The 26863-nt window shown below is 40.8% G+C and overlaps 1 protein-coding gene across 1 annotated transcript in view; it reads right to left on the bottom strand.

Annotated features, from left to right (window-relative positions):
- DNAH10 (dynein axonemal heavy chain 10) overlaps window positions 1-26863 on the bottom strand; it is a gene marked incomplete at both ends in the record, with an annotated part of 50742 nt that overhangs the window by 408 nt on the left and 23471 nt on the right. The window contains 39 exons of the mRNA XM_080355622.1: window positions 171-316; window positions 1374-1554; window positions 1758-1925; window positions 2008-2219; window positions 2296-2427; window positions 2911-3082; window positions 3495-3590; window positions 3945-4154; window positions 5348-5548; window positions 6380-6563; window positions 6801-6955; window positions 7711-7865; window positions 8378-8482; window positions 8910-9183; window positions 9878-10107; window positions 10467-10746; window positions 11235-11382; window positions 11955-12176; window positions 12565-12782; window positions 13670-13806; window positions 14201-14382; window positions 15026-15200; window positions 15743-15904; window positions 16416-16613; window positions 17041-17121; window positions 17898-18101; window positions 18506-18677; window positions 19331-19519; window positions 19832-19999; window positions 20679-20772; window positions 21168-21340; window positions 21972-22232; window positions 22771-22923; window positions 23333-23478; window positions 24410-24529; window positions 25009-25225; window positions 25538-25672; window positions 26184-26306; window positions 26435-26570. Of these exons, the coding sequence (XP_080211748.1) occupies window positions 171-316; window positions 1374-1554; window positions 1758-1925; window positions 2008-2219; window positions 2296-2427; window positions 2911-3082; window positions 3495-3590; window positions 3945-4154; window positions 5348-5548; window positions 6380-6563; window positions 6801-6955; window positions 7711-7865; window positions 8378-8482; window positions 8910-9183; window positions 9878-10107; window positions 10467-10746; window positions 11235-11382; window positions 11955-12176; window positions 12565-12782; window positions 13670-13806; window positions 14201-14382; window positions 15026-15200; window positions 15743-15904; window positions 16416-16613; window positions 17041-17121; window positions 17898-18101; window positions 18506-18677; window positions 19331-19519; window positions 19832-19999; window positions 20679-20772; window positions 21168-21340; window positions 21972-22232; window positions 22771-22923; window positions 23333-23478; window positions 24410-24529; window positions 25009-25225; window positions 25538-25672; window positions 26184-26306; window positions 26435-26570 (6715 nt within the window). The remainder of the gene's footprint in view (window positions 1-170; window positions 317-1373; window positions 1555-1757; window positions 1926-2007; window positions 2220-2295; window positions 2428-2910; window positions 3083-3494; window positions 3591-3944; window positions 4155-5347; window positions 5549-6379; window positions 6564-6800; window positions 6956-7710; window positions 7866-8377; window positions 8483-8909; window positions 9184-9877; window positions 10108-10466; window positions 10747-11234; window positions 11383-11954; window positions 12177-12564; window positions 12783-13669; window positions 13807-14200; window positions 14383-15025; window positions 15201-15742; window positions 15905-16415; window positions 16614-17040; window positions 17122-17897; window positions 18102-18505; window positions 18678-19330; window positions 19520-19831; window positions 20000-20678; window positions 20773-21167; window positions 21341-21971; window positions 22233-22770; window positions 22924-23332; window positions 23479-24409; window positions 24530-25008; window positions 25226-25537; window positions 25673-26183; window positions 26307-26434; window positions 26571-26863) is intronic.

Consider the following 26863-nt stretch of genomic DNA (forward strand, 5'->3'; position numbering starts at 1 on the left):
AATAAAATCTTTAGTGGTGGTTCCTGTAGGAGCAGTGTTCAACTGCACACCAGCGCTGATGATAAAATACTGCGGCTGGTGCTATGAGCGGGGGCACTACCAGCTCCCAGGATGTGCAAACAGAAAGCAGTTAATATGCTCGCGGTCCCTTGTGTCCCCAGAGGCCGTACCTGCAGCCTGAGCCTGTGCGCTTCTGTGGGGATTATCCTGAGCACCGGCAGCTCCACCACCAGGACCCCGGGCTGGCTCTTGGCGAGGCAGCCGCGCTCTGTGTCCCAGGCTGCGCCTTCCAGGAACAGCCCGGAGACAAAGCAGCCTGTGCAGGCAGAGAACGCAACGTCCCATGTGAACAGAGCTACTGACCATCGGTTCAGCACAAGCGTCCCCGCAGTAGCGGTCCTGGGCACTTAGTCATGACAAAACCCACTTCATCATGCCAGACGGTAGCTACACAGAGGTACATTTATGCGTGGTGTTTGTTTTTATAATACAACTGTGACCTACTATATGTTTTTTTCTTTCCCAAATTAAAATCCTCAGTTGCACTAGATAGATAGCTAAACATTATTAGGAATAAATACCGATTTGCTTGCAGTTTTCTTCCCCGCTGTGGGTGCCAACTCCAATTACTTGCCCAAGTAATAGCCCAGTTGTAAGAGCTTTTTGACTAACTTCTGTGGGGCTGCTCGTTAGAGCAACAGGTGAAGGGTGGGGATGCAGTTGTTCTAGTACAAGTACCAAGATTAAATGTTAATAAATAAAGAGCAGTCTGGGTAAGCCCCTGTGGTGACTTATTTTTAACTGAAAGTTAGATTTAGCAAAAACAATCAGATTTTTTTTTCCCCCCTCAGGTTTAGTACTCAAAAGCATTGCTTAGCTGTCCTCTTTACCCAGAGTTTGTTATCTTTAGTAATTACAGTGCTGCTAGTCATAGAAATTTTACAAAGATACATTTACATAATAAATCATATATTGTTGCATTTAGTTTTTGTTTAAATATACTTCAGTATATTATTTATGGTGTAAATAGATCTTTATAAACCTACTAAGACTGGTACTGTTGTAGCCATTAAGAAAAACGTATATATATAGTATACATATAGTATATATAGTATATAACGTATACATATAGAAGGATAGAGCAGGGGAGAGGTGTAAGTTCAGCTTGTGGGTGAAAAGAGCAGAAGGCAGAAGCTGGTGGTTGCAGAACCCAGAGCCCGGCTCCTTCCCCCTGGAAATCACGGGGGCTGTGAAATGCAAACCCAAGGGTCGTGTCTGCACACGTATCGTCTCAGTCATTTACTCAGTACGCCAGGCAGTTTCACCAATTAACTACTTCATCATTTTCGCCAAATAATCATAAAAATGCCCACCTTGAGTCAACGCTTCGGTGACGTCTTCTGCTCTCGTGTACGTGGTCACCTCCGTGTAGAGGGTGGAGTGATCCAGGGGCCACTTGTTCTTCCTGCAGGTGGCTTGAACCAGAGCGGTCAGGTAGGACTCGGGGATGTGGAGGCCCGAGAGCCACATCACCTTTGGCTCCCCCTCGTTAACCTGCAGTCACAGAGGACAACCTGCGGCACCTGCTTCTCCCACCACACCTGGCTCAGCTGCTCTCTTACAGCCATAGTCATGCAATGATTCGTTATCGATCTAGGTGATGATTAGTTCAAGTAACTTAACTAAATCATTGCATATTCACCGATTCTGCACCAATTTCCATAGCATAGTACACAAAAACCTATCTGGAGACTTACCCAGCTGGTGTACTGGTTATACCGAGCTCCGAAGAAAATAATCCAGTTTCCAAGTGTTTTGAGTGTGTCGGGGGCCAGGCGCCGCCAGATGCCAGGAATCTGTCCATTAAAAAGAGCCCGAGCCACATCGTCCAGTTCACTGCTCATCCCGACTTCTCCCGCCAAGGCCTGGAAAGACGGTAAGAGGCTGAGAGCCCACCTGGGGCAGGTAAAACCAGAATGAGCATCTTGGAGCCGTGTTCTTACTTACACGTTGTAGCTCAGCCAATGACTTTGCCATTCGAATGATCAGCTTGTTAAAACGTTCCAGTTCCTGCAACAGCACCACAGTCGTAGGGGTTATCGCTCGTCCAAAAGTTTTCCGTAGCTGGTCAAGATCAAATACTTGCGGTATTTTGTTTTCTATATCCTTAGCAACATTTGCAATATATTCGTCGCGACTAATTCCCGCACCAGTTTCACCTGATACAAAAATGGTTTAGTGAGACCACTTCATTAGTCACAATCACAAAACACATCAAAGCAATGGAGAACTGACCTGTTTGAGGCTGCAGCTCAAGAAGATGAGCCCAGATATCGCGAACAGCCTGTGTGTAATACCCAATCTCAGCATTTGCATGAAGACCGAACACCTCTGGAGTATTAGCAAGTGGCAGAGATTCTATCGCCTCTGAAATACAAAACCGTGCTTCCTGAAGATGTGATATATTCAACCACAGCTACCAGGCAAAGAAAACAACAACAACAACACTGCAGACAACTGCATGAGCCATTTTTGTTACTACTCTGCTTGGAAAAATAATCCGGGGTTGAGACACTGCAAGGCTCAACTCAAGATTTTTAAACATGAAATATGCACGCACGCACACACACAAGGAAATGTATCACTTAATAATTAAAAAAACTAACATGCTCTTTACCTGGGGAGTATTTTTTTTTTAAGAAATGAGGAGCTGGCTGGTGAGCTCGCATTACAAAGGGCTGCTCGTATAAAGCATCAGTGGATTGCAACATGCACACACACTCATGCAATGCCTGACATTCTTTTAAACTACTCAATTCCAGCAATGGTCATATGGAGATAATAAATACTGTAAGAAGCCTTTTTTTTTAATATAATACTGACTTAGGTATCAGGAAAAGCATTTCTTACCAACAAAGTGATCTTTTTCAACCCCTTGTGGTATTTTATAGTCAACCGTGTCATTTTTATAAAAATGAAACGTTTGGAATGTGTCAAATATGAAATCGCCAAGGTACTCATCCATATAGACGGTCAGAATGCGACGATCGAAGCTATCAATTGCGCGCCCACCATACATGACCTAGAAATGAGTCCCATCAATGTTAGAGCTGCTGCCCGGCACATCTCACACCCAGCACCACAAGAGCTGTAGACGTCTGCGTGCAGCTCCCACATCAGGAACACTGCGCAGCACTAAAAATACCGTGAGGTGGTGCGGTTCAGTACCTTTCATCAGAGGATCCCCAGGGCTCCCTCACTCTAAATTAATTAAGCACCATAACTCCCCTGTTGTGCAGTTACACACGACGGCCCCATTTCACGGAGACAATGAGATTAAGGGAGTTGCTCAGGGCTGCACTGGAGTCTCAGGATCGCCCAGGGGAGGTTCTCCAGTGGCTTTGCTGGAGGGTACAGCCCGTGCGGAAAGGAAGTGTCATGAATCTGGATTCTTTAACCAGCAACTGTTCCTTAGTGACATTGTACACACTCACCTCCCCAATAAGGTATTTGAGACTGCTCCAGGGGATTTTATCATCATTTTGTTCAAAAGCTTTTGTCAGGTATGTGTTAAGAATTTCCATGCAGACCTAATAAAGTTGTTGGAACACATGAGATAAGAAGATCAGCTATACATATCCATAGGTTTGCTTGAAAAGTAACAATCATTTCTTTCTCAAATAACTGAAAAGTATAAATCCTCATAAGAAAAGGAACCCATGAGAGAGGCAACATAAACATGAAGGATCTGGAATCTGCTTAATTTTTAGTGGCCAAAATTGACATTATAGAAGATTGAGAGTTTACATGAGTCCACAGCAGCAGGGAAAAAAAAAAAAGGTAAAAAAGGATGTGAGAAAGGATTAAAGCTGGGTAGATAACATGCTTTCAAAAGTAATCTGAGCAACTCAGGAATACGAGAGTCATCGTAATTATTTTCTTACCTGGAAATCAGATTCATTAAAATCATAGGGTACGTTCCAGCCAACCTTCCCAAACTTCCTTCTCTCCTGAACCACAGCGTGGAAAAATGCCAAGACGTAGACTAAGGATTTAAAGGCAGGATGTGGGCACTGCTCTAAGGCTTCCTTGGGCATTCTGAAGTAGGTGGCTCTCATGTTCAGTTTCAGACCGTTAGGTGGTTCTGTCACAACCTATCAAAAGAATTAGGGAAGCCATCAATTACCGGATAGTCCAGGAAAATAAGCTGTAAACATATCACGCTCTCTAAGGAAGGTATACAATGGAAGCTTGAAACTTTTTAACAGCTTTCCAAATTCATATAAATATGCAATTTTTTCTTAAGTAAATATATGAAACTGACCTTTTAAGTTCATCAAAGTAAACACACATATGTAAAGAGAAACTTGGTATTACTTTAGAAATAGTCATGTTATTGGAAAGACATTATTATTTATCATACTGAAATAGTACTTGACACATTTTGGTGTGTCCTACATATCACCACAGTGAAACAGCTTAAGAGGCTCTGATATCGCTTTACTGATCATCAAATGGAGGCAGAACCAGCTTCCTGGCAGCTTTGTCAAAGTGCCATCAAACCTCTGTTCTCACTGCCCATGGCTAGACCTAGAAAGTGCAGATTTGCAGTCTCGAAGATGCTTTCATGCTCACTTCTCCCCAGCGCAGCACCAAGCCCTGCTGGAGGTGAAGACCACAGAGCTGTCACTGATACCCTGGAGCACATGCTGGCTGAAGCTTTCGTGCCACTGCCTTTAAAAAACTGCAAAATAAAATTATTACATTTACAGGACTGGTTCACCACAACAGCAGTGAAGCAGCCATAGCAAATAACATTAGGACAGCATCATGGCTTGTGCCTTCAAAATAATCAGCTCAGCTTGCTGGTGATAAATGCTGCGGCCTGAAGTAGCAGCTGGAAACCATTATCCTATTAGGACGTCTGCGCCACTGGCACTGCTGCCAGGCCAGACACAGACCTCGCTCCTGCACTCAGCATCAGGACTGACAGGACTATTTCTGTCTCTCCGGATATTCCTCACTTGTGGCAGCATTGGAGTCTAAAGAGCATTTGTCACATTTCCAGGTTTACTCTCAAACCTCTACTCTGAAATAACTGCTTCAGAAAACAAACAAACAAACAAACAAACAACTGCTGAACAGCCTTCACCCAAAGGAAAAATCACCAGAAGATAAACAGGATGATTAAAAAAGGATTTGGCTTATAAAGACAAAAAGTTAGGACATACAGCCCAAGTCAACACGCTGCACATTCTGGTCATGCTCCTCCCAAAGCCAGTCTGTTTTGCTCTAGAAGAGCAGCAGAACGTGCCCTTCTGACCCAGGTTTCCCCGCTGCACGGTACCTTGAGGGACTTCTGCAGGATTCCAATTGGGAAGCCCTCTGTCGGGTCAGTGGTGAGCCAGAGGCGAAAGTCCGGGTGAGGCTCTGTAATGTTCTCCAGGGCCTTTTCCAGACTGACAAGCCACTTCACCAAAAGGTGACAGTTCTGCAACATGAGCCACTCTCCAGTAACCACCACGTTCTCCAGCATCTGCAAAGCAATCTTAAGAGAGGGAAAGAACCGTCCGTGAGTAACTCTCCCTTTCTCCTGTAAGCAAACTGGCCCTGATGGGTTACTGCAATGAATTTCTTCCTGCACGCTCAGCCTTTCACTTAGTTTTAGCAGATTTACCAGAAAGCTCCTTGCTGAGAACAGACCTGTTCCAATACCACAAGAAGTTGCTCTGAGATGCATTTTTATTTAATTAATTCCTTGTGAAATTCAAAGTCATGCAAAGCATTGAAGTATTTCAAAACAGTACGGGAGTGTGCATGTCCCAAAAGAGGGTGAAGATCAGAGCCCAGGAAGCGGTGGTCTAAACGAATCTAATAGCTCTCCTAATGACTGAATTCACAGCAAATTCAGGCAGTTACTGAGCTTTGGACATCCCTTCCTTAGTGTCCATAACAAAAAGGAAAGCTACAGCAATGACAAAAAGAGCAGCAGGATATCTTTTTGGCAACAAACACTGTGACTTCAGATCACCTCATGTCCATACACAGAGACACAGGGTCACTAATTAACTTTTGCGAGGCTGCAGAGTAACATCTTCCCAGCTCAACTATTTTTTAACAGATGACAGTATCATTCTGCATCTACCCTTACCCCAACCATAAAATCAGCCCAAATGCCCCCTTTTCCCATTACAGGAAAGCATTATTCCCAGGCTGGCAAACCATGTGCTATGTCTGAACCACGAAGGAACTCCATTTTAAATAGAGCAGGCCTTTGGAAAGCAAATTTGGACAGGCTCTCAACATTAGAAGCACGATCTGCAATTCACAGACAAACTCGCTTGCACACAGCACGTCCCTCCCCTCCCACCAAAGTTACCTTTTCTTGGCCTTGTCCCATGGCGAGTAATTTGAGTTTATCCCCTCCAAAGCCTATCTTCTCGGCCAGTTTCATGAGGTCACTGACAGGATCAGAGCCAGGACTTAAGATAAAAACAACTGGTGAGTAAGGACTGCTCTGCTCAAATATCGCTTCAAAGCTGATCACTGGGGGCTGCACATACCTGGTAGGAAAAAGACGCAAAATAAACTGCTAATTTGCACAAAAGCAGCCATCTTGTGTAAAAGGTGACTTAGCCATCAAAGCTCACTGCAGACTGCACGTGGAAATGATACAGGGACAAATCATGCTCTATTGTTCAGGCAAATTACAAAATCATTTACATTGTTGATTACAGCTGCAATTCTGTGTGAAATAAGTGAATGGTGTGGTTTGGATTTGAAAGAACAGAGTGACTTACTCCTCGCTCATCGTCAGAGTAACGTAGTCCGTTACTGCCCGATAGAGCCGGTCCACCCGGAAACACCGTAAGAGCAGGAGCTTCTGAAAGGCTGTGAGATTGTCCTGGTAGTACATGGGCAACGGCAGCTGCTCCAGAGCATCTGTGTCGTACCACTGGCCAGACAAGACAGGAGACCATGCACATGGATCAAATAGCTCTATCAATGAACAACTATGAAAGCAGCCAAAGAAATTTGATTAACAAGGGGCCAAGAGACACAAAGAGAACAAATTCTAAAGTCAATCAGCCGCAAAGAAATATTAAAAGATTAAGTGAATGTAAAAAATTCAATTTTTTTCCATACATTCAAGTCCAGAAATACATTTGTACTTTAATTTTATGTCAAGTAATTCTCTGAAGATACAGAAAACGACATCTCAAGCAAGTATTAACAGATTGCTTACAGAACAACTTCTTATAAAGCAAGAAGACATGGAATGAAACTCAAGGCAGAACAAAGGAAAGTCTGTGTGTATAACCAGCCTATAGAACTCACTGCCACAAGAAGATCAAAGTACAATTTAGCAGTACAAAAATAACAGTGAAATGTTCACTGTTGAAATCAACAGCAAAAATTCCACTGACTTCAACAGGGCAAATAACTCATCTAAGGCGTTTGACCGGAAAATAAAAAAATCTACAGTATACCAGGGAATAATTTTTTTTGGTTGGTTTTTAAATAATAAGAGCCCTAAATCTTCTGGAAACAAGCCAGTCACTGAGGTCAAGAAGAAAAGCAAGGCCTTGACAGAAAAAGCTGGTGGTGACATGCCTCCTGCCGAGCGCTATGACACATTGCATCATACTTGAACATTTAATACCAGAATAAAAACAAGGAGAGGGAATAGGATTGCAGAAAAGCACGTACATTTTTCCATACATCTGGATTTTTTGCCACATCATCTGGAAGAGATTCAAATTTCTCAGGAAATAGTTCAGACAAGCGAATTAGGTCTTCCCAGCCTTGATCTGGAAGCCAAGCATACGGTTTCTTTCGCGCACTCTTCTCCAGGGAAATATTGCCTAGTCACATTCAGAAACCAGAGAGAATGCCCATGTCATAAATTCTCCAACACACGACCACACATACAGTCCCACTACACAGAGGAACCAACTGGAAATTTGTTTCTGGAAGCACTATAAGATTAAACCAGTCTGCTGAAGAAAAGGTGGCATTTTACAAGTGCTTGCAAAAGCCAGAGTTGTATCTTTGCAATCATTTCTAAAGTTATTTATACATAGTCAGAAAATAACTAAATTAGGTTATTTTTTCAGGTAACATCCTAACAATTAGCCAATGTGAGATTTGTCAACATCTGCAGAGAAAGATTAGCCCCATTGCTGGTTAAAAAGGTAAAAAGAATAGAAATAGCAGAATCCACAATGTGTGTAAACCAACACCGTTCAGCTGTCTTCAGTGGTTTCTCTAGGCGCTAGCTCTTACAGCAAATCCTGTCTAGTCAAAACCATTTCTGAAAGATCTTTTAGTTATTGTTACATATAGCTATATATTTATACATAAATATTCACTTTACCTTTCAAAAAGAACTCCAGTTCTTCTTGTGGAACTCTGCCTTCAGCTTGTTCTATCCTGACAGTCATATTGAAGGAGAACAGTAACTTGTGCTTCTCAAACAAACCTGCATTAAAACCACAATATTTTCAAAAATCAGCTGCTAGAACTTGTGGAACTGGAGCCATATTTAAATCCCCATTCTGCATCTAGTCACCCCACAAAGATCACAGTGATCAAAGATGGGGCTTTGGTTCAGGCTTCCAGAGTCAAAACAGCACCTGGAAGCTACAGCCAGGGATGTAAGATCCACAGCTGGGATTTACCATTTGTAACTGTATTAAGAAAAGTATTTCTGTAAAAGTTACATTGGTAATATTTCTTCAAACAGAATTATCAGGGAGTGAAGTGCAAATCATGACCAATGCTGAGAACTGAGCATTAGTGAATTCACTGCTGGTAACTTGTCTTTTTAATGTAAACCACCCAAAGGCAGCGCTTTGTAACGAGCGTTTGCACAACACAGCATCAGCCCATCACTAAAGCACACTGACCTGTGCAGCCGTAGTTGTAGGTGTTGAAAGTCAGTGTATCCATGATGGTTTTTAACCTCTTTGGAAGAATAGGACTGGGCATGGATTTCCGAAGGGAGAATCCAAAAACCTCTAAGAAGGAGACCAGGGAGAATTGATACATGATGTTGACAATTGCCATTTCTGATAAAACGGAGAATAAAATGGCCCCTCTCTTGGCAGCGGGTCTGTAGCCATCTCGAAGACGATCAATATCCACCGCTGTTGTCTCAGCCAGTTTCAGTTTTTCAATCACCTAGCCATGATTTTATACACATGTAATTACTGCACTCATCTATAGTATGTATGTTATATCACAAGTGGCAGAGCTATTCAGTTCCTGCCTCTCTATGTTGACTATTTGGGAATCTGGGTAGGTGACCCTAAAGAAGTAGTATGAATTGTAAAAATCAAAAGTTAGATAAAATTAATCCCACCCTGTACATTTATTAAAAGTAAAGACAAAGATTTACACAAACAGGGTGGGAAAGGCCCTCTGGGGATCTTTAGTTCAACCTCCTACCCGAAGTCGGACTGTGACCAGCACTAGGTCAGGTCAGCTGGGGCTTTGCCCAGCTACAGCCTGAAAACCTGCAAGGATGAAGATTCTACATCATCTCTGAGTAACAAATATCTTAATTTTTCATTTCAGATCTGATACAAGATAAGACCAAGGTCATTTCAGAGCTGAAAGAAATATGTGTTCTTTGCTTTAGAACTGTAAACAACCATCACTTTGGTCCTGACAAGGACCTTCCTGAAGATACAGTTTGGTTCTCTGACCCAATAAAACACTGCCCAATACTCAAAGATGCAACATACTCATAAGAAAACTCTCAATTTCCTTTCAAACTCATTTCTAGCTTTAAGGGTGAAAGATGATGCACAATGAAAAAGGAAAGACTATGTTCTATTAGTAGATATCCTTCCAAAAAGCCCAGAGCCGGTACCTCAGTAGCTTTAGTTTTTGTCTCTTCCAGGGTTTGCACCAAGTCCAAGTTGTCCAACATGTTTCCTGTGGAAGACGTCAGTTCCCGAAGGAGAGAGTCTTCCAGATCTTTCAGCAGGTTTTTGTTGGCACTTGTCTCCTGGATGAGATTTTCTCTCTGTTCTTCCAATTCCCTTCTTTCAAAACCCGTAATGACGCTGAGCAACTGATCCTCCAGGCCCTTCAGTGTAACTACAGATACAACACATGTACAGCACAGTCTTTTTTTAAACACAAGGAGAGCTTTTACACAACTTATTTCATCTCAGTCATCTCGTAAAACTATTATACAGCAATGCAACGGAGTGACTTGGTTAATAACTCTGTATCTTAATTCTACCAAAGCGTCCTAACTTGACAGATCCAATAAGAGATATTTTGTTCGGTTTCAGATTAAGAGAAGTGAGAATTTTCTGTTAAATCAGATGCCAAGTATAAGGGAGACTATGCATTTTTTAGATTTTCATTGCTATTTCAGACAAACATCCAGGCCCTAAATTTGCACTACAGCATAATCACTACTTTGTTACTAAATAAGCATTTTTGCTTACCTGTATAATTGATAACGACAGCTTTGCCAAACACAGAGGGAGAATACTTTGGGTTTGATAATTTGGTGTTCAGGTACAATCGAAAATTACTGTCATAGTCAACCTCTTTGTCACCCAGGACAACGAATGTTCGTCCCTGTACAACTTTGATATTCTTCTCTAAGACATTGTCTATCACAGGATCAATGTATTCATCGACACCATGCAACAAGAAAGGGTTTCCATACTTTATGGCCAGCTCCAGCTGTTTGAGGAAATCCGGGTCATTAAAAGAAGCTGTCTGCAAGAGGATAAAGGGAAGATATGAAAAGACAACTGATATTCAGTTTGCTGAATGTTATCATTTTACAATAGTTGCCAGCACTAATGAAATTTGCTCTTTGTTGCTTTTTGTTGTTCCCCTTACAGATGATATAAACTGCACTGGTACAAAACAGTAGAAGTGTTTTGTTTTCTGATTACTTGAGAATAATTTGCATTTGGAGAAGTGTTCTTCAGAGTTCCAACTGTGCCTCTGACTGTGTTAATTGTCCTACATGAAAACTCCATCCTGGAGCTGAAATAAAACACAAGCTATACCAGCCTTTGGTTGTACTGTTTCTGCAGGTACTAAGTTGGCCAAGAACCCCAAACAATCCTCCCAAAGAATTGAAGACACAGTAGCCAACACATTTGTCAGTACATAATTGGTTCCCCACTCAAGGTGACAGATACTTATGCAGCTTTTAAAACAACCAGTAAAGAGGTAAAATGATAATTTATCTTTACCCTCAGGTTATTTTTTTCTTCTTTCTTCTTAATCCAGTGTAATGCCTGTTGCTGTGGGTCAATACAGAGTGGGAAGCGGCTTCCATATGTTGTCAGGATGCCATTCTGGACAGAGAGCTCATCTGGAGGCAATCCTTGGGAAACCCACCTGGGAACGGAACGGATGAAAGACCAGTCTGGGAGAAAAACTTGATGGGAGAGTAGCACATGTCATTTGTCACTAAAATTATGCAATTGACTGACCACACTATTAGGCACACAAGTAAACATATAGTGTATGTGATAGTGAGAATAGTGTCAAAACTCAGACTGACTCATTGTCTGAGTCACTTGTAACTACACTTTCCAAACCCTGACTGTTGCATTTGGTGACTAATCCTGCAGTAGCAGATATATGGGCTACCTGGGGATGGACTTCATTCCAAATTCATTGAAGTCAGTGAAAAGACTCCTGTTGTACTTTGGGTTGAGCACATACCATAGATAGTTCCTTTAAAAATCTCCCTGGAGTGTGAAGTTCAACAATATATTATAACAAATAGTCTCTGTTAACCAGAAGAAGAATAATTTGTCTCCTTTGAGACAAAAGTAAAACAGGCTCTCTCTGTCGTAGCTCTGCACCTCCACTCACGATGCCAATTCTATGCTACACATTCAGATCCAGACTCTCACTTCACAATTTCACATTCAGCAGTCACTGGGTGTCTTGACTGGACATACCTGCTAACCTCCACCTCGTTGGTCAGGAGGCTTTCCAACCTAAATGGTTGACTGAGAGGAATCTCTCGTGAGATAATATCTTCTTGCCATATTTTATAGATCATTTCATTACGAAACTCCCAGTTGAATGCTCCTTCGTAGCTCAGAAAGGCAGCACAGAGTAGACAGTCTCCAAGCAACCAGACCTTTCGTATTTCAAAGTCCTCTAATTCCTTTGTCCACCTGATAGAATGATAAGGGAATCCTGCATCAGTCTGTACCAGGGAGATGGGGTTTATGTGCAGAATTTCCAGTTGCTGCTACTTTAGATGTAGGTTGAGACAGATCCCCAAATTTACAGTCAGCTGTCCTCTCACTATTATGATGGCCACAGACATTGAGCTCATCTGAACCTTCTTCCTTTTAATCTGAGTTCACCTTCTACTTCTGCCCTAAAAACTGTTAATGTTTTTCAAGAGCTAATGGTTATTATCTCAAAATGAATATTAGCTCTTGTCAAAACCAAACCTCACAGTAAGTGACATTTGCACAACTGTCTCAGTTTGATAGATTTTATCCCTGCACATGACCCTCTAATCTCAAAAATGTCCCTCTTTGAATCTAGACTTACCTTTCGTTCTCAGATTTCAAGCCAGAGATGAGCTTGCCAGCAGCCTCTAATCTTCTCTGCATAAGCTCTGCTTCTTCTTGCAGCTGTTGCTTTTCTGTTATTGCCGCTTGATATTTGTCCCCCAAAGCTTTAAGCTCAGCCTGAAGGGTAGCCAGCTCTGTCTTTATCTTTTCCAGTTCCCGCTTACTTAAGAAATAGTTCCGTTCTAGCCTAGCCACCTACATTACATTATGAAGGAAACACAAGAGTATCAGAGGAAAGAAGTGCTTTGAAGAGAAGTCTTAAATTCTCAGATTTCTTTTGACTATTTCATATATTTCAAAGTGTCCTGGTAATAAACAGTGGAAGCCAAAACAACTGGGACTGTTTCTCACCCACCTCTCCCCATTCCAAACATATACATCACAGTCTGATGCTGCAGCTCCAAAGCAGGTAAATCTAGAGTTTTGTACCCACAAGATATATGTAAGCATGTGAGCAGTCCTGCTGACATTGGAGGTCAACAGGACTGTCATCCTGTGACAAAAGGGGAGGTTTATCTGCTTAATAACATTCCTAAGACCTCAAAAAGTAGTCAGGCTCATCATCTAGTGCATATACTTTCCCAGTAGTCAGCTGTATATCATGTCCTTTTCCTGAAAAAAAGTTTGCCAGCATCATCTGTTGGCCATTACATTTCCTCTGGAACACAGCTAACACAGCTAACTTTCCAGTCATTCTAAAAAAAAGTTAATCAATAGGTCTGTGCTTAAATGATGTGGATGTTGAGCTCAGCTCTGTCCAAATGCCTTGTGTTTTGAAATCTCTTTCAGTAGACAGCTATGAACTGTGTTTTTCTAACCGTGTTAGGTTACAAAATTCCTGCTGAACACATTCCTCCCTTCTCTGAGCACTGATGCAGATAGGAAACCACGTCCCAGCATCATGCCACAACAAACACAGCAGTTTGTAACTGGCTACCTGCCTCACTCCTACTCCGGCTTTCCTAAACACCTCCTTGTAAGCACTTAAAAGAGGAGAAATGGGCAGTCTGAAATTGCTGAGTATTATTTTCCTCATCAGGATCATGTTTCATCCTCCTGTGATTTTCATCCACACACTTTACCTTTTCTCTCTTTGGCTTGACTTCTTTAACTACATCACAGTAGCTCATCACTGCTTCAACAAACTTTAACATTCCCAGTCCTGCTCTGCTTACTTGTTCCATTTCACTGAAGGTGGTGTTGAGATTCTTCAACAGACCTTAATGGGTAAACAGAAAAATATTGCAAGTGCATTGAATTACAGCACAGAAATCCTCCGAGAAATAGCTTTCCCTACCAGCAATATCAAGCAATGCTGTGACAGACCATATGAAACATTTGTCAGAATATTAAAGAGACCCTGACCTTAAGATGAAGCTACTAGGCTGGACAGTACAGTATAACCTGGATGCAACACAGAGCAGAAGGTCTAAGAACTCTGAAAAATCCAGTCACCCCAAGAGTGCAATACCTGCAGCATCGCGGACAGTGCTGTCCCTTTGCACAACGTGAATCCCACCCTCCCCAACAACACGGGAAGGATCACCGCTGACATAGCTCATCACAATAACAAGATCCTATGCTCATTCCAAGTATACAGATCAGTAATTTACCTCGGACAGCTTTCACTTGGCTCTGTGTGATTCCATCAAAGTCTATCTCCATCAGGGATTTCAGGAAATTTGCCTCAGACATCATTCCTTTGGCTGTCTTCCAGTTTAATTCTTTGTAACCTCTCATTATGAGAACACATTCCAAAACAGTCTGCACCTGCCTAGGGGGTTTTGCAAAGGACCTAGAAAATAGATGAAGGAGAAAATGAAGGAGAAAAAGGAAGAGACAAAGCACATGATGCCAGACTCGCATACTTCCCGTTAAGAAAGTCATTGCAATACAACAGCAGCTAGTACGCAGACATCCTACACAAAGTGAAAAAGATCATCCAAGTCAGACATGAAATTATTAACTAGCCACAAGCTCAAAACCAGTTCTTGTGTTCAGACTAATTAATCAATGAAATACTAAAGGATTTCAACGGCAGGAGGCCTAAAATCCTGATCCATTATATTCTTCCCTAGAGCAGTGAAGCAGCTGTCCATTGGGAGATGCAGCACAGGAAGAATTCAGAGATCTACAAGAGAAAAGAAACTAACAAGTGTGTCAGGGAAGGGAGAATCATTGCTATTTTGCAGAGAGCCAATGACTGGATATACTTTCAAATCTATCCCCAAATACAAGATGTCTTATAAAAACACAGGAAGAACAGAATAAAAACAGAGGAATAATGAAAGGGTTTGGACAGCCGCTGTTAAGGCAAAAAATGTAGCAGTTTCCAGTGCATGAGCCACAGGGTAGAGAATTATGGGTCAGACCCTGCAAACAAGGGTATCTCGGGGAATTTCTAACAGTTTATGCTACTGTACATCCAAATAAGTCACCTGATCTCAGTAACATCAGACTTGTCAAGCTTCTGAAGTTCCAGTTTGGCAGCTTCTAAAATAGGCATGACTTCAGCCAAAGCTGCCTCAGCAGCCGCCTTCTCCGTAGCGATAATCTTATTCTGTTCCTCTATCTCCACAGCTTTTTCTTCGGCCAGTTTTTTCTTCACCTCAGCTAGGAATTGTAAAGGCAGGACCATAAATTAAATATTCAAATTTGTATACAGAACATAATACTAATACAGATTAGCTCTTGGCTGAAAATCAGAAATTACCATCAACTCAGTACCTTTTTGTTGCTAGCTTGCCAGTTTTTACAGTTCCACCACTAGGTTAGGAACCCTGTTAGAGTTCCACACAAGAGCATGCATAATCTCTTTTCCTCCCATGCTTCCCCCTGTTTTTCCTCTAATAGTAACTTTCTGAAATCCCTTTCTTGCTAATGCCTCTTTCCCACATTACATCCTACACGTTGGAAAGGGAAGACAATGGCAGGAGAAGACTGCATTAAGTTGTGTAAAGTCCTGTAGGCCGAATATATCACAAAGATGGTAACCTGGGCAAGACAGGGGACCTACTCTTCTAGCATGACACTAGATGAGCACAGACAGAACACCTCTAGAAGCAGATGTGGCTCTAAGAGGGTCTTCCAACCCAACCCAGACTACGTGAGCCTTGCTTAGCATGTGCGACACATCAGTAGTGTAAACTACCTACCTACTTCTGTGTTTGTTGAAATCTCTTTTAACAGAGCCTCACAAGCAGCTGATTTTTCTGCTAGCACAATCCTTTGCTCAGCAAGCTTCTGGTTCAGCTCAACCAGCTGGACACTGGCTTCCTTCAGTTTATCTAAGCCCCCCTCCAACCGTTTGCATTGTGCTAGGTAGAAAAAAAAGGGAGAAACATTAGTGATCCATTGATTGTGTATTATTACACAGTAACAGATAATCTCACAGAAAGCAAATATGCTCATAGGTGCACTCTGCAGCAAGGCAACCTTGGCTATGAGAGGAAAATGACTCTGAGAGATTTTTTCCTTCCTGAGCCGCCGTCCCAAGATGGTGTTAATGTCACTTGAGCTGCCACACAGTGGTCCTGTGCCACAACCTGCTTTCCATGTTTTATCCTCTTCACATATTTCAGTGCCCCCCGAGGTACGAATAAGAATTGCTGCTTGAAGAAGAATGCCAAACCTTAAGCTAGGCTGAGCTGGTATTAGGTTTAAACAGACTCTTCCCCAAGCAGAGGAGTGTGTGAGCATTTAAGATAGTACTGCTAAAATTATTTTTGCATAATGTGGGTAATATGTGGGTTTCTCAGTATATTTTTGTTTCTTTTTAAAATAATTACATCACTTACTAAAAAGTAGAAAACATCTACACGACCTTACCTAAAATGAACTGGTTTTTCTCCTCCAGCAATTTTGAATAAGTATTGATAAAATCAAGGTAATTCTTTGGTGTGACGTGGTTGCTACGTCTCAGTTTCTGCAGAAACCTCTTGCTGAAATCCGTTACAGATTCATGCACCATGACCATGTGCTCAATCACTGAAGTGGCGCTCTCCGATGGGATGCGTGTGTTATTTCCTAAAATTGGGTAGAAGAAAAAACAATGTCAAAGGTTTTAGTTCAGGTTTTGATTTTGGTTTTTTAAGGGTCTGCCAATTACCATCTTTGTTCTGTACATCTAATCCAGGCACCAAAAAAAGTATTTTCTGGGGCAAAAAAGCAAGATCAAGGCAGAGTCAGAAGAGAAGCTAAGCCTCCCGGTGAGCAGGCCACATTGTCTGCAGGGTGGGGAACCTGAAGTTTAGCAATTTTAAAAATCTGTTTGAATAAATAACTTCTATCCAAAACCATTTTTTGACTGGGATTTTGCATCACCCATTTAGACTCAGGGTAACAAGCACAATGAGAAATCAAATTCTGAAATCTACAATAACTGCAAAGTAAATAATACATTTCTTAGGCTATGCTAAGGGTCAGTGGGTTAAAATACTGATATGTTACATACCAACAAAGGATTCTGCAACTGCATACAAAGCCTGAGTAGGCCAGGGCAAGAACCAGTCGATACCAGTGTTGTTGACAAGACCTTAAAATAAAAGCATAGGGATATCTGAAAAATTTATTGTAAAACTAGACCCTAATCTGCCAGGCAGTCCAGTGCTTAATTCATTTTGCATCAGGAAATACCTTATTTGACTCCTGCTTAGCAACAATATTTCCATTTTGATAGTAAACAATCAATTTTGCACCCATGTCCTGCTAATCCTACTGTACCATTCTTTAGGCTGTACCATTCTACAGGATGTGGTCAAGAGCTGCCATGAGACATTTTAATGCCCGTGTTAGGATCTCCACCCGTACAGCTCTTTCATCTGCTTCCTCAGCCTCCCAGGACTCCGTTCAGCCATCTGCTGTAGTGCAGCATCCAGCAGGCTGAGGTGTTTTTTCTCTCAACGTGTGTCCCTCTCACCGTGTCCTTCTTTTGGCTTCAGATACAAAAAGGTTTCTCTTACTACCATCTTAGTTGCAGAAATATTTAATACCCCACATCTTCTGTAAACTACAGAAGAGAGGCTGCAGACATAAGCTCTATGTTTCCAGTTCAATGAGGATGACCAATTGATTTCTAGCTGTTCGGCTGGAAAATGAACTGATCTGGTAAATGCTAATCAATAATAGCCACTGATATGTGGTAATTAACTGGAAAAATAAACCAAACATGCACTGCAAATCCTTAATCATGAAACATGCCCTGCTTAGCTTTAGCTGCCAGACAGCTCTGAGTGTCCACTGGAGATTTTTTTCTTGCCTACAAGCCTGTATTTCACCAGGAAGGGACTAAGCAGCATATACAATTGATACCTGGGAAATTTCTGCACCACGTTCTCAGACTGTCCCCAACTGGGGACATTCCCAGGACAATGTGAAGGTTGCTTGCACATCTGCTTACAAAATATTGCCAGACACTCTCTTTAGCTGGGTCCACGCCAGCTTTACTAGCTTCCTCTCCAATCTGACTTAGTATGGCATCTTTTTCATCATCTGCAAAGAGGGCTGGCACCATTCCTGTAACATAAGGACAGAAGAATGCCACTGAGAACAACCAGTAAGAGAAAACCATATGGCTGGGGATAGGGCAGATGAGAAACCAGAGTGACAAATTTTAAACTTAGTTCTGCAAATATTATTCTGGGTAGATTTGAATTAATCTATTGATCTCCCTGAGCTTCTCCTCCTCATCATCATCAGCGTGAACTAACCCTATAGCCTTCCCAGACACATATAAATGTAAGAAGATGCCAAAATCTCATTATTAAGGCCAAGACCATTTCAGGTAGGACTGAAAAGTGTAACTAACTAAAGCAGCAGAGGACACAGGGTGAACCAGTAACAGCTGGACCAAGAGGACATTCGAGATTATGAGTCACAAGTAGATACTGATCAGGATTAATTGGGGCTGCCTGTGTCACCTGCAGTTAACATGTTGTTGATGAGTTCCAGGAAACTCTCTTCTGCTACTTGGGAATCTGTGAACAAGAAGACCATTGACTTGTTCTCAATACCCAGTTTCCGGTACAAATTTTTCAGATCTTCTCGGAAACTACTTTCTCCATATCCTCGATTTAAGATGATCTCAAACACCTAAGGATACAAACATATACTGAGAAGATATAGATGGACCCAAGGCATGATGGTAACTCCGAATTTCAGTTAGACTGGATCAAGGATTTTGGTTTGGCCCCTGTCATTAAATGTGTAAGTATAAAAAAAAAAATGCACTACGTTCTTTTTAAAAATTACAGTTGTACAACACTGCAGGATTGCATTATCAAAATTTGTTTGTGTTCATCTTCCTTTTCTGTTCTTCCCTTCCAAGTCAACAGTCTCTGTAAGAGCATAAAAGTACCTCTCAGAGAAGAACATTTCCTATCTGAAATATTACAGTATCAATCACAACAAGGTTCCTCAAGCAGCACTGGAGTGCTGCTATAATACAGATAAGTAACAAAAGCAGTAGTTAGGGACTATTAGTTGTTCGTGCCCAAACCCATCCTTGTCTTCTGTCCCCAGTGACAAACCCTAGAGTCAGGCACTAACTTCCTGCCCAGGTCACCCATGGTCCTCACCTTGGACCTCCTGGCAACCACCTCACCCTGGTTTTCTCTCCACAGGGAAGAGATACCAGCCTGACCTTATCTTGACTGACCAGCTTCCCTTCCCCCCCACCTATTTAATCCTGATCACAATATTGCTTTCCTTGTCGTCTTTCATCACAAAGACACAGGGTCACTAACCTGGCATCCAGCTGTATAGGCAGCCAGTCTCGCTAGAGACTGTTTTCCTGAGCCTCCCACTCCAATGAGCAGGGCATGCCCACGATACATCCGTATGATGCGATGTACATGGATTAAGTGTTCTAAAGCATCATCAAAAAGAACCAGATTCATTTTAATATTAAATTCATTATAATCTTCCAAAATCTCCTGCACAGAAAGGTGGACAGAATGTTACTAGGAGACCAAGGAAAAAATTAACAATATTAATAAAATAACAACCCATTGAGCAGCATTATTCCTTTCCCCTTCTTCAGGGAAAATAAACTTTTGGAAAACGCTGCCAACTCTGTAGCTGATACTCAGTTTTCGTTACTGCAGACCCCAGCTGGGTAACAGTGCACATAAAATTCTCTGTGCACACAAAAAGAGAACAGATTTCCTACAGTTTGAGGCTGGTTCCTGCCCATTCCTCAGGCACAGAGACAAAATCAGGCAAAGTTCCAAGCTGATGCACGCTACCTGGAAGAGAGCTTTTGCTGCATCATAGTCTTGGATATCTTCATAAATACGAGGTTCCTCCTCACTCAGTGCCGTCCTAAAATCTCCAAACAGAATTGGATCCCTCATGGCATGCTCCAAGTCATCTCTGAAATTCTCTTCAATCAGGTTTTTTATATGATCTTGTACCTTTGAGTATAGAAAATGAGTCAGGCAAGACAACAAAGCAGATGATTCTGAATCCAGTAACACTCAGAAGGGTGATAATGCAGATTTCTGCCCAAATACTGACTGATTTCAAGGGAACACTTATGTCACTAGAAGATCCAAAGACCACAGCCTCCTGTTGTATTCTATTTATGATATAAAGTGATCTAATAGGCAGTTCAAGAACCATTCAAGCCAATGGACTGCAGAAATTTAAGAAAAAACTGCCAAAACTGAAGATACTGTTTAAGGACTCGGCTCTTATCCTTCTTTTTCCTACTTGATTGTATAGTCACATTCTGATGCAATCCTTTCTGAAGAAAAATACGGACTTGGAAATGAAGTGATTTCCTGAGTTTTCGCCTGCACTGCTCTCACAGTTTGTCACCTGTGCCACCGCTAACCAATTTTCCTAGACAGACAAACCCAGTGACATTTTCCATTCCTTCAGCAGATCTGCTCACTTAGTCTGCCATATTCACTTTATTTTAGAAAAGAAAACTGCACGGGCCATGTTTTAAATTAATGAAGCAACTTAATGGTTAGACAAGTCTGCAGTCTGACTGCAAGACCCAAGTGCAACAGTTAGTAATGTTGCTGTTGCAAATTAGTTGCCATAGTAATAGTCAGTGAGTACTAAAAATTGAAAGAAATTACTCACCAATGCTTTGTCTGCTTCATTAATCAGCCTGTCATGGAAAACCCGCAGGCACTCATTTCTCCACACTCTCACCATCTGGGTCACCGTTGGAAACCTACATTAACATTGAAATATCCGACTGCACCAAATGAGCTGACATGATTCCTGAGGCCATATGGTTAAAAACACTGACCAAAGTCTAGATTGAGGGGGTTTTTAAAATCTTCTTGTTTTTTTCATAAGGACAATTAATTAATTTGCTTGCAGTTTTACCTCTGGATATCTTATTTAAGAAAGACTAGCGCATCACTGTTTGTCATCAAGAGTAGAACAGAGCAGAATAGACTATTAATAGAATAGAACATTCCTGGACATTTTCTCATTGTGGAAAAGGTTTAATGAAAAGTGACCAAATGTGACTGATTTCATGTACCAAATTACCTCATCCTCACCCAGATTCACCCAATATAAATAGGTAAGGACTATTGAAGTCAATTTTTCTGTTCTTACCTCTCTGGAGTTGTAAGAACAAGTCCATTATAGACCCTGGAAAGATCCCGCAGGTTAAAAATGTAATGGAATTTGGAAGGAGTAGGGGGTAGGTCACGAACAATCAGTTTATAAAGCTCCAAAGTACATGCAGTAATCTTGTCAGAGATGGCTGATACAGACTCGTTAAAAATCTGCAAACATGAGAAAGAAGAGGTGCTTTCATGAGACTACCCAAAGAGAACTCATTGCTAACAAACATCATCCACTTTCCAGCTTTTAACCCTGCTTGGTATATTTCAAATAACAAACATTTTCAGATATTCATATTCCTGTGTAGTACGAATATTCTGCAGTTAAATATTTTCACTCCTGAGCTTGAACAGTGCTGAAGACAACATCAGACTCTATGGCTGGGATTTCTACAGCACCTCCATAGCAGAAAAAACAAAGTACTCTTTTCGTATATAATGTCACAGTTTACTTGCTAGTAATGCTGTTCTGTTCTATTACATTTTTCACTGTACCTTTGTGTATTTGGTTATATGAACCGTAACCAAATGGTTCACAGGTTTCAACCTATAAAAAAGCAGCAGTTTTATAAATTATGTGCTGACTTAAAAGTTTACATATTACTCAAGAATTTATCAAAACAATGTATACTCATCTCGTGAGAAAGAGAAGAGGAAGGAAAAAGTTTGCATAAGGCTCTAAGCAAGAAAAAAATGCTAACAGAAGATTTCAGGTCTTGTGACAACAGAGAAATAAAAGTCTATCTAAAAATCATAAACTTGTTGAGTAATCCTTTAAAAACAGTGAAATTACCGCAGTGTGGCCTTTCAGGATGGAGGCATAGATCAAATTCAGTGATTGCTCAGAAGGAAAAGTTATATTAAAAACACTGAAGAGTGAGATGAATCGAGGGTCAACTTCATTCCGACCTCCTCCAGCTTTCCCCATGGCAGCAACAAAACCCAGGTCTCGAAGAAATTTACAGTTCATCTCCTTACCACGGTCGTACATGAAACCTTTTTCTAGCAGCAGCTTCAACAGGGCAATGGGTTGCTGTGTGCCATACTCATCAACCTGCGTAATACAGAAAGTCAAGATATTTAGAGCACAGTACATCAGAACGCCAATTACTGCTATAAATGTGGAAACATTCTGCTCCATGCTCAGGAGAACATTACAAGGACTAAGTGAAACTTTGTAAAGCTCTAGTACTGACTGTGAACATTCATTCCAACGTCTCCTATGGGAAAAGTGTCTCTTCTCCAAGACAAACTAAATGTACAGATACTCTTCTGCCCCATTTGTAAAGAGAAAGGGATGGTTTCTACAATACACAACCTGCACCCAGTATCAGGCCACAGAAACATGATTTTAATGCATAAAGAAACACTACAACAGCATCTCTCTTATGTATAGGACAAATATTGTAACAAACAGAAACACCCCCTACTGCACCCAAGTCCAACTCTTCTGAAGGTCCTAAGCAGAAATCCAGTTATGCCCTTACCATGAATCTCCTTGACCTGTGATTCACTGGATCGGTGTATGAAGGGACCACATCGGTGCCAGCCCAAGTGTTTCTGTACTACCTTGTAAAGGATTGGCAGCTCACCTTTGGCATATTCATATCATCCATGAAAATTACAAGACGTTTTCCAACAGGAGGGCCAAAAGTGTCTTTAGTTCGTTTCTCTACATTTGTCTCTAGGTTTCTCTGAATGTCCATTGATGATGTACGAGAAGAGAAGTTAATTACTAGCAGCAGCTGCAAAGGGGAGGAAATGGATAAGAATTGATTTTTACCTGTTCTTTTTTTAAACTAGAGCATTAAAAAAATATTCTTTATATTAGACTGTCAGACATAAAGGAAACACTTATCTTGTCCATTTAATCACTTGTATTACAGGTGACATGGAAGAGTAAATCCATTCTTAGCACTTTGGTAATATATATTTACTTTATAAAATTTAAACTGTATATGGTAGAACAGAAAAAAACATCTTTGATCCTGAAGGATTCTCAAATCATTCACACACTTTGGGTCTGGAGCTTGCAGTTACATTATTGAAATCAACATTGCTACCCACAGACTCAGGCTTCACAATGCAAATTTAACACAAGGACAAAGAATGAAAATGCAGCTTTACAATCAAGACAAAGTGCCTCATACATACATTAAATTCTTTGTCCAGATTCTTCAGGAAGTTTTGTGTAGTTGCTGTTTTAGATGTACCAGATTCACCTACAAGAACAACTGGGCGTTTTATTTTTACCATCTGTTCTAGTAACCAAGTAGTGCGTGTTGTATCCACTGTAGGCACTGCAAAAGATCATGAATATGATAGCAGGTTAAATTAAAATGCAGTAGTACAGCTGGGGGATTTATATTTATAGAATAGTGCTGGATCAGACTCTCAAGGTATTAACACGCACCTGCAAAAAGACATGATCTGAAATATCAACTTGCTAACAACGCTGAAAGAAAATTTTAAATGCTGAACCATCTCGTTCAAGCTTTTATCATTGGCATCTTTCCTCCTATAGATACATTAAAAAATAAATTATCTTCCATATAGGAGGGTCATGGACTGGTTAAGCTCCATTTAATCCCTATCTCAAGGATATAATCAGGATTTATTTGGATCATAAGCATTTTCCCAGAACTCTACAGAGGTGATTTTTTTTTCTGTGTGAATAGCCTGCCATTAAGAGTAACTTAAGACATCATACAATTATCTCTTGTCAGTGATGTTAACCTGTGCTTGCTGAAGTATTACTATAAAGTAACCTGCCCTAATTCGCCCTTAACTGTGAAAAGCATCTATCACCATTATACAGTGCTTGAAGTAACAACCAATAATGACCTTAAGAATGTAATTTTTATCTACCGAATACCTGAACCATGGAGCTGACATTCTTCCTAGAGTTTCTGGTAGAGCAGAGTGGGAATCTTCTGCTCTTCTGGCTTGTAAAAAGCATTGTTAGCTCCTAATAAGCCTTATTAGCTGAAACAAGCTTTTCATCCTTTCCTCATTTTTTTATTGCACAGTGCTGTAAATACCAACTCTATTCCTGCTAAACTACTGTGATGAGAACATTAAAGAAATTTATTTCTGCCATCATGAGAAACTGAACCTGAATAGATGACCTTCAGTACAGAAAAAGGATGTCTCGCGTTAAGTGCCATGCACTCACTGATGGCACATTATAAATTAAAGGCATGTCATCACTGTATTTTATCTTACACTCACCTAGAATGTCAAAAAATTTCACTTCATGGTTATGAATATATTCAGGAACAAGTTTCATCCAAGGTACCCACTTCTTTTGAACTTCATCAAAGTGAAAGTCATACAAAGTTGGCAGCTGACCTGCAAGCCATTAAACAACTGGAGGTTTTCTAGCACACTGAAATATTTCATAAGAAAATAATTTGATTGAGATGAAAATGAAGGGTAAGATTCTGGACCAAGCTGGGCAACACTGTGTTCCATTTACTTGTCATTTAACCCAGTAAGACATCAACCAAAATTCTCCTCATCCAGCACTTGGATCATATTATCACTTTTTAAGCACATTTCAACTGGCTTTCATTTTATGTTTTATTTTTGTTTTCATTATTTATCTCTTTGCTTGGCATAGAAAAGTACTGTTCTGTGAGGATAGAACAGCAGCTGAGAGTCATCTAGCATCAGTACCTCTAAGGGATTTTCAGTGATAGTCCTTCAAAGACCATATTTTGCAGCCAGGATAGCTAGCTGGAAGGAAGAATGATGTTCTGCCTTCATGGAAACTAACATTTTTATAATATAATCAATGGGATTCAGACTAAATTGTTACAAAATCTTACCTGGCAGCTCCCCTGGCTTAGCCATGACGTTCTCATCAGTAACAGTAGACATGCAGGAAATACGTTTAACATGTTCATCAAATTTAATTCTCCCAGCATCAAGAAGGCCAGCACCTAAGGAGGAATACAAAGCTTCCAAGAAAAAACACTCCAGAACTTCAGGATCATCAAATTGTGCCACAACTGTAGCTTCCAGCATTGCAGTCAACTGTACCACCTGTTGCAAAAAAGACAAAACTGTAAACAGAATTGCCATTTAGATGCATGAAAATTCTTAACATGTTTCCAGCTGTTTGAGTGTTTGCTGATCTTTGGCTATTACAGGTCTATCTACTGATACACGTAATTAATGACAGTAGAAGAACGTTGTTAGGAACTATTTCTTTTATCGCTTGGTGCTCATCACTAACAAACTGACATTTCGGAACAGACTTTAGTCCTGTGCTTTCTTTGGGAGGTTTTTACTCACTCCATCATTTCATTTCTCTTTTTACATAAACGTTTTCAACCCTTATTCTCTACTCCTTACCATATTTAAATCTGTTTGAGGAACAATGGTCTTCAGCCTTCCTGTATGTATGCCGTCCACAATTCCCTCTACAATCATATCAATAAGGTAGGGCACGTATTTTTGAAAAAGACGATCCAATTCTTTTCTCTCTTGCTGAGGACCAAAAGGGACAATAATTCAGTGCACAGAACCATGGAAAGACAATTTTTGACAGCAGAGCTTCCCATCAATATCTGGCGGGCCAAGTGGGATTGTACTTGCAGGAATCATTTCTACCCAAGACAGGGTACATGAAGAAATGTGACACTGTTGTATGGACTGGGTTTTCAGCAGGTGATGATCTGCACTCATCAGACGCTAGCAGCCAAGTTGTCTTACTGAACTCCCTGTGGACTTGAGGTTTTTATTTAAATGTAACAAACAAGGACCTAAGTAACTCTGCTGTTAACTCTCTGGAGATCAGGTAAAGTGATTTCCTGGTTCTTCACTTCTCAGAAACAATCTGTAGTCAGAAAAGCGGGGAACTCTCTTTAGCCCTCTGCTGGAGGCCTAGTGATTAGACTTATCTGAAAATCAAATTGCCATTACAAAGTTGACTTTTTACAGCTGTCTACAGTTCAGTATTTAATACAGATACTCTCTGAACAAGCGCAGAAATTCCCACCTCATTTCCTCTTCCTTGGACCCACTTCTGCCAGAAGGGCTTATATTTCAGATTTTTAGGATCTACAAAGACCATTCCACAGCGGGATACCGTGGCAGGAGATGCATACTGTAAGTCACCAACCTATAAAATAATAATACAAGATAATCATACGTTTAAACAAAGAACAGCCACAGTAACTGCTTTTCAGGCTTTGTAGACCCATTGTATCTAACTCTTCCCATGTATTAAGTGGTACAGCCATCACTTACCTCAAACAACAAAGCACAGTGCGACTGAAGTCTAATCCGTTCCCCATTTGCCAGGGTCAATAACTTGTTGTCATCCATGACAGAATTCATGTTTTCAACCCAGAGAGCATCCACATCTCCATCAAATAGAATGTACCTGTGGATACAGGAGCCAAAGGGCACTGGCTAATTGCTGATTTTACTAACATATTTCAGAATTCAGATATGCCATCAATGGTGTCAATGTCAGTTCAGCTGTTTCAAAGTCTCCCATTCATTTTTTATATTTGTGTAGTTTCCATCTACCTCACTGAGGCTAGAAACTCACAGGAAACAGAAAGACCTCTAGACACTTTCTATTTATTTAGTGCAGTATCAAATGTTAAAAAAAAAAAAGAAAAAGAAAAATAAACATATGTAAAAATCATCACAAGGATTTCTAGCTATTTC

The sequence above is a fragment of the Nesoenas mayeri genome, assembly GCF_963082525.1.
Source record: "Nesoenas mayeri genome assembly, chromosome: 17".
Taxonomy (NCBI): Eukaryota; Metazoa; Chordata; class Aves; order Columbiformes; family Columbidae; genus Nesoenas; species Nesoenas mayeri.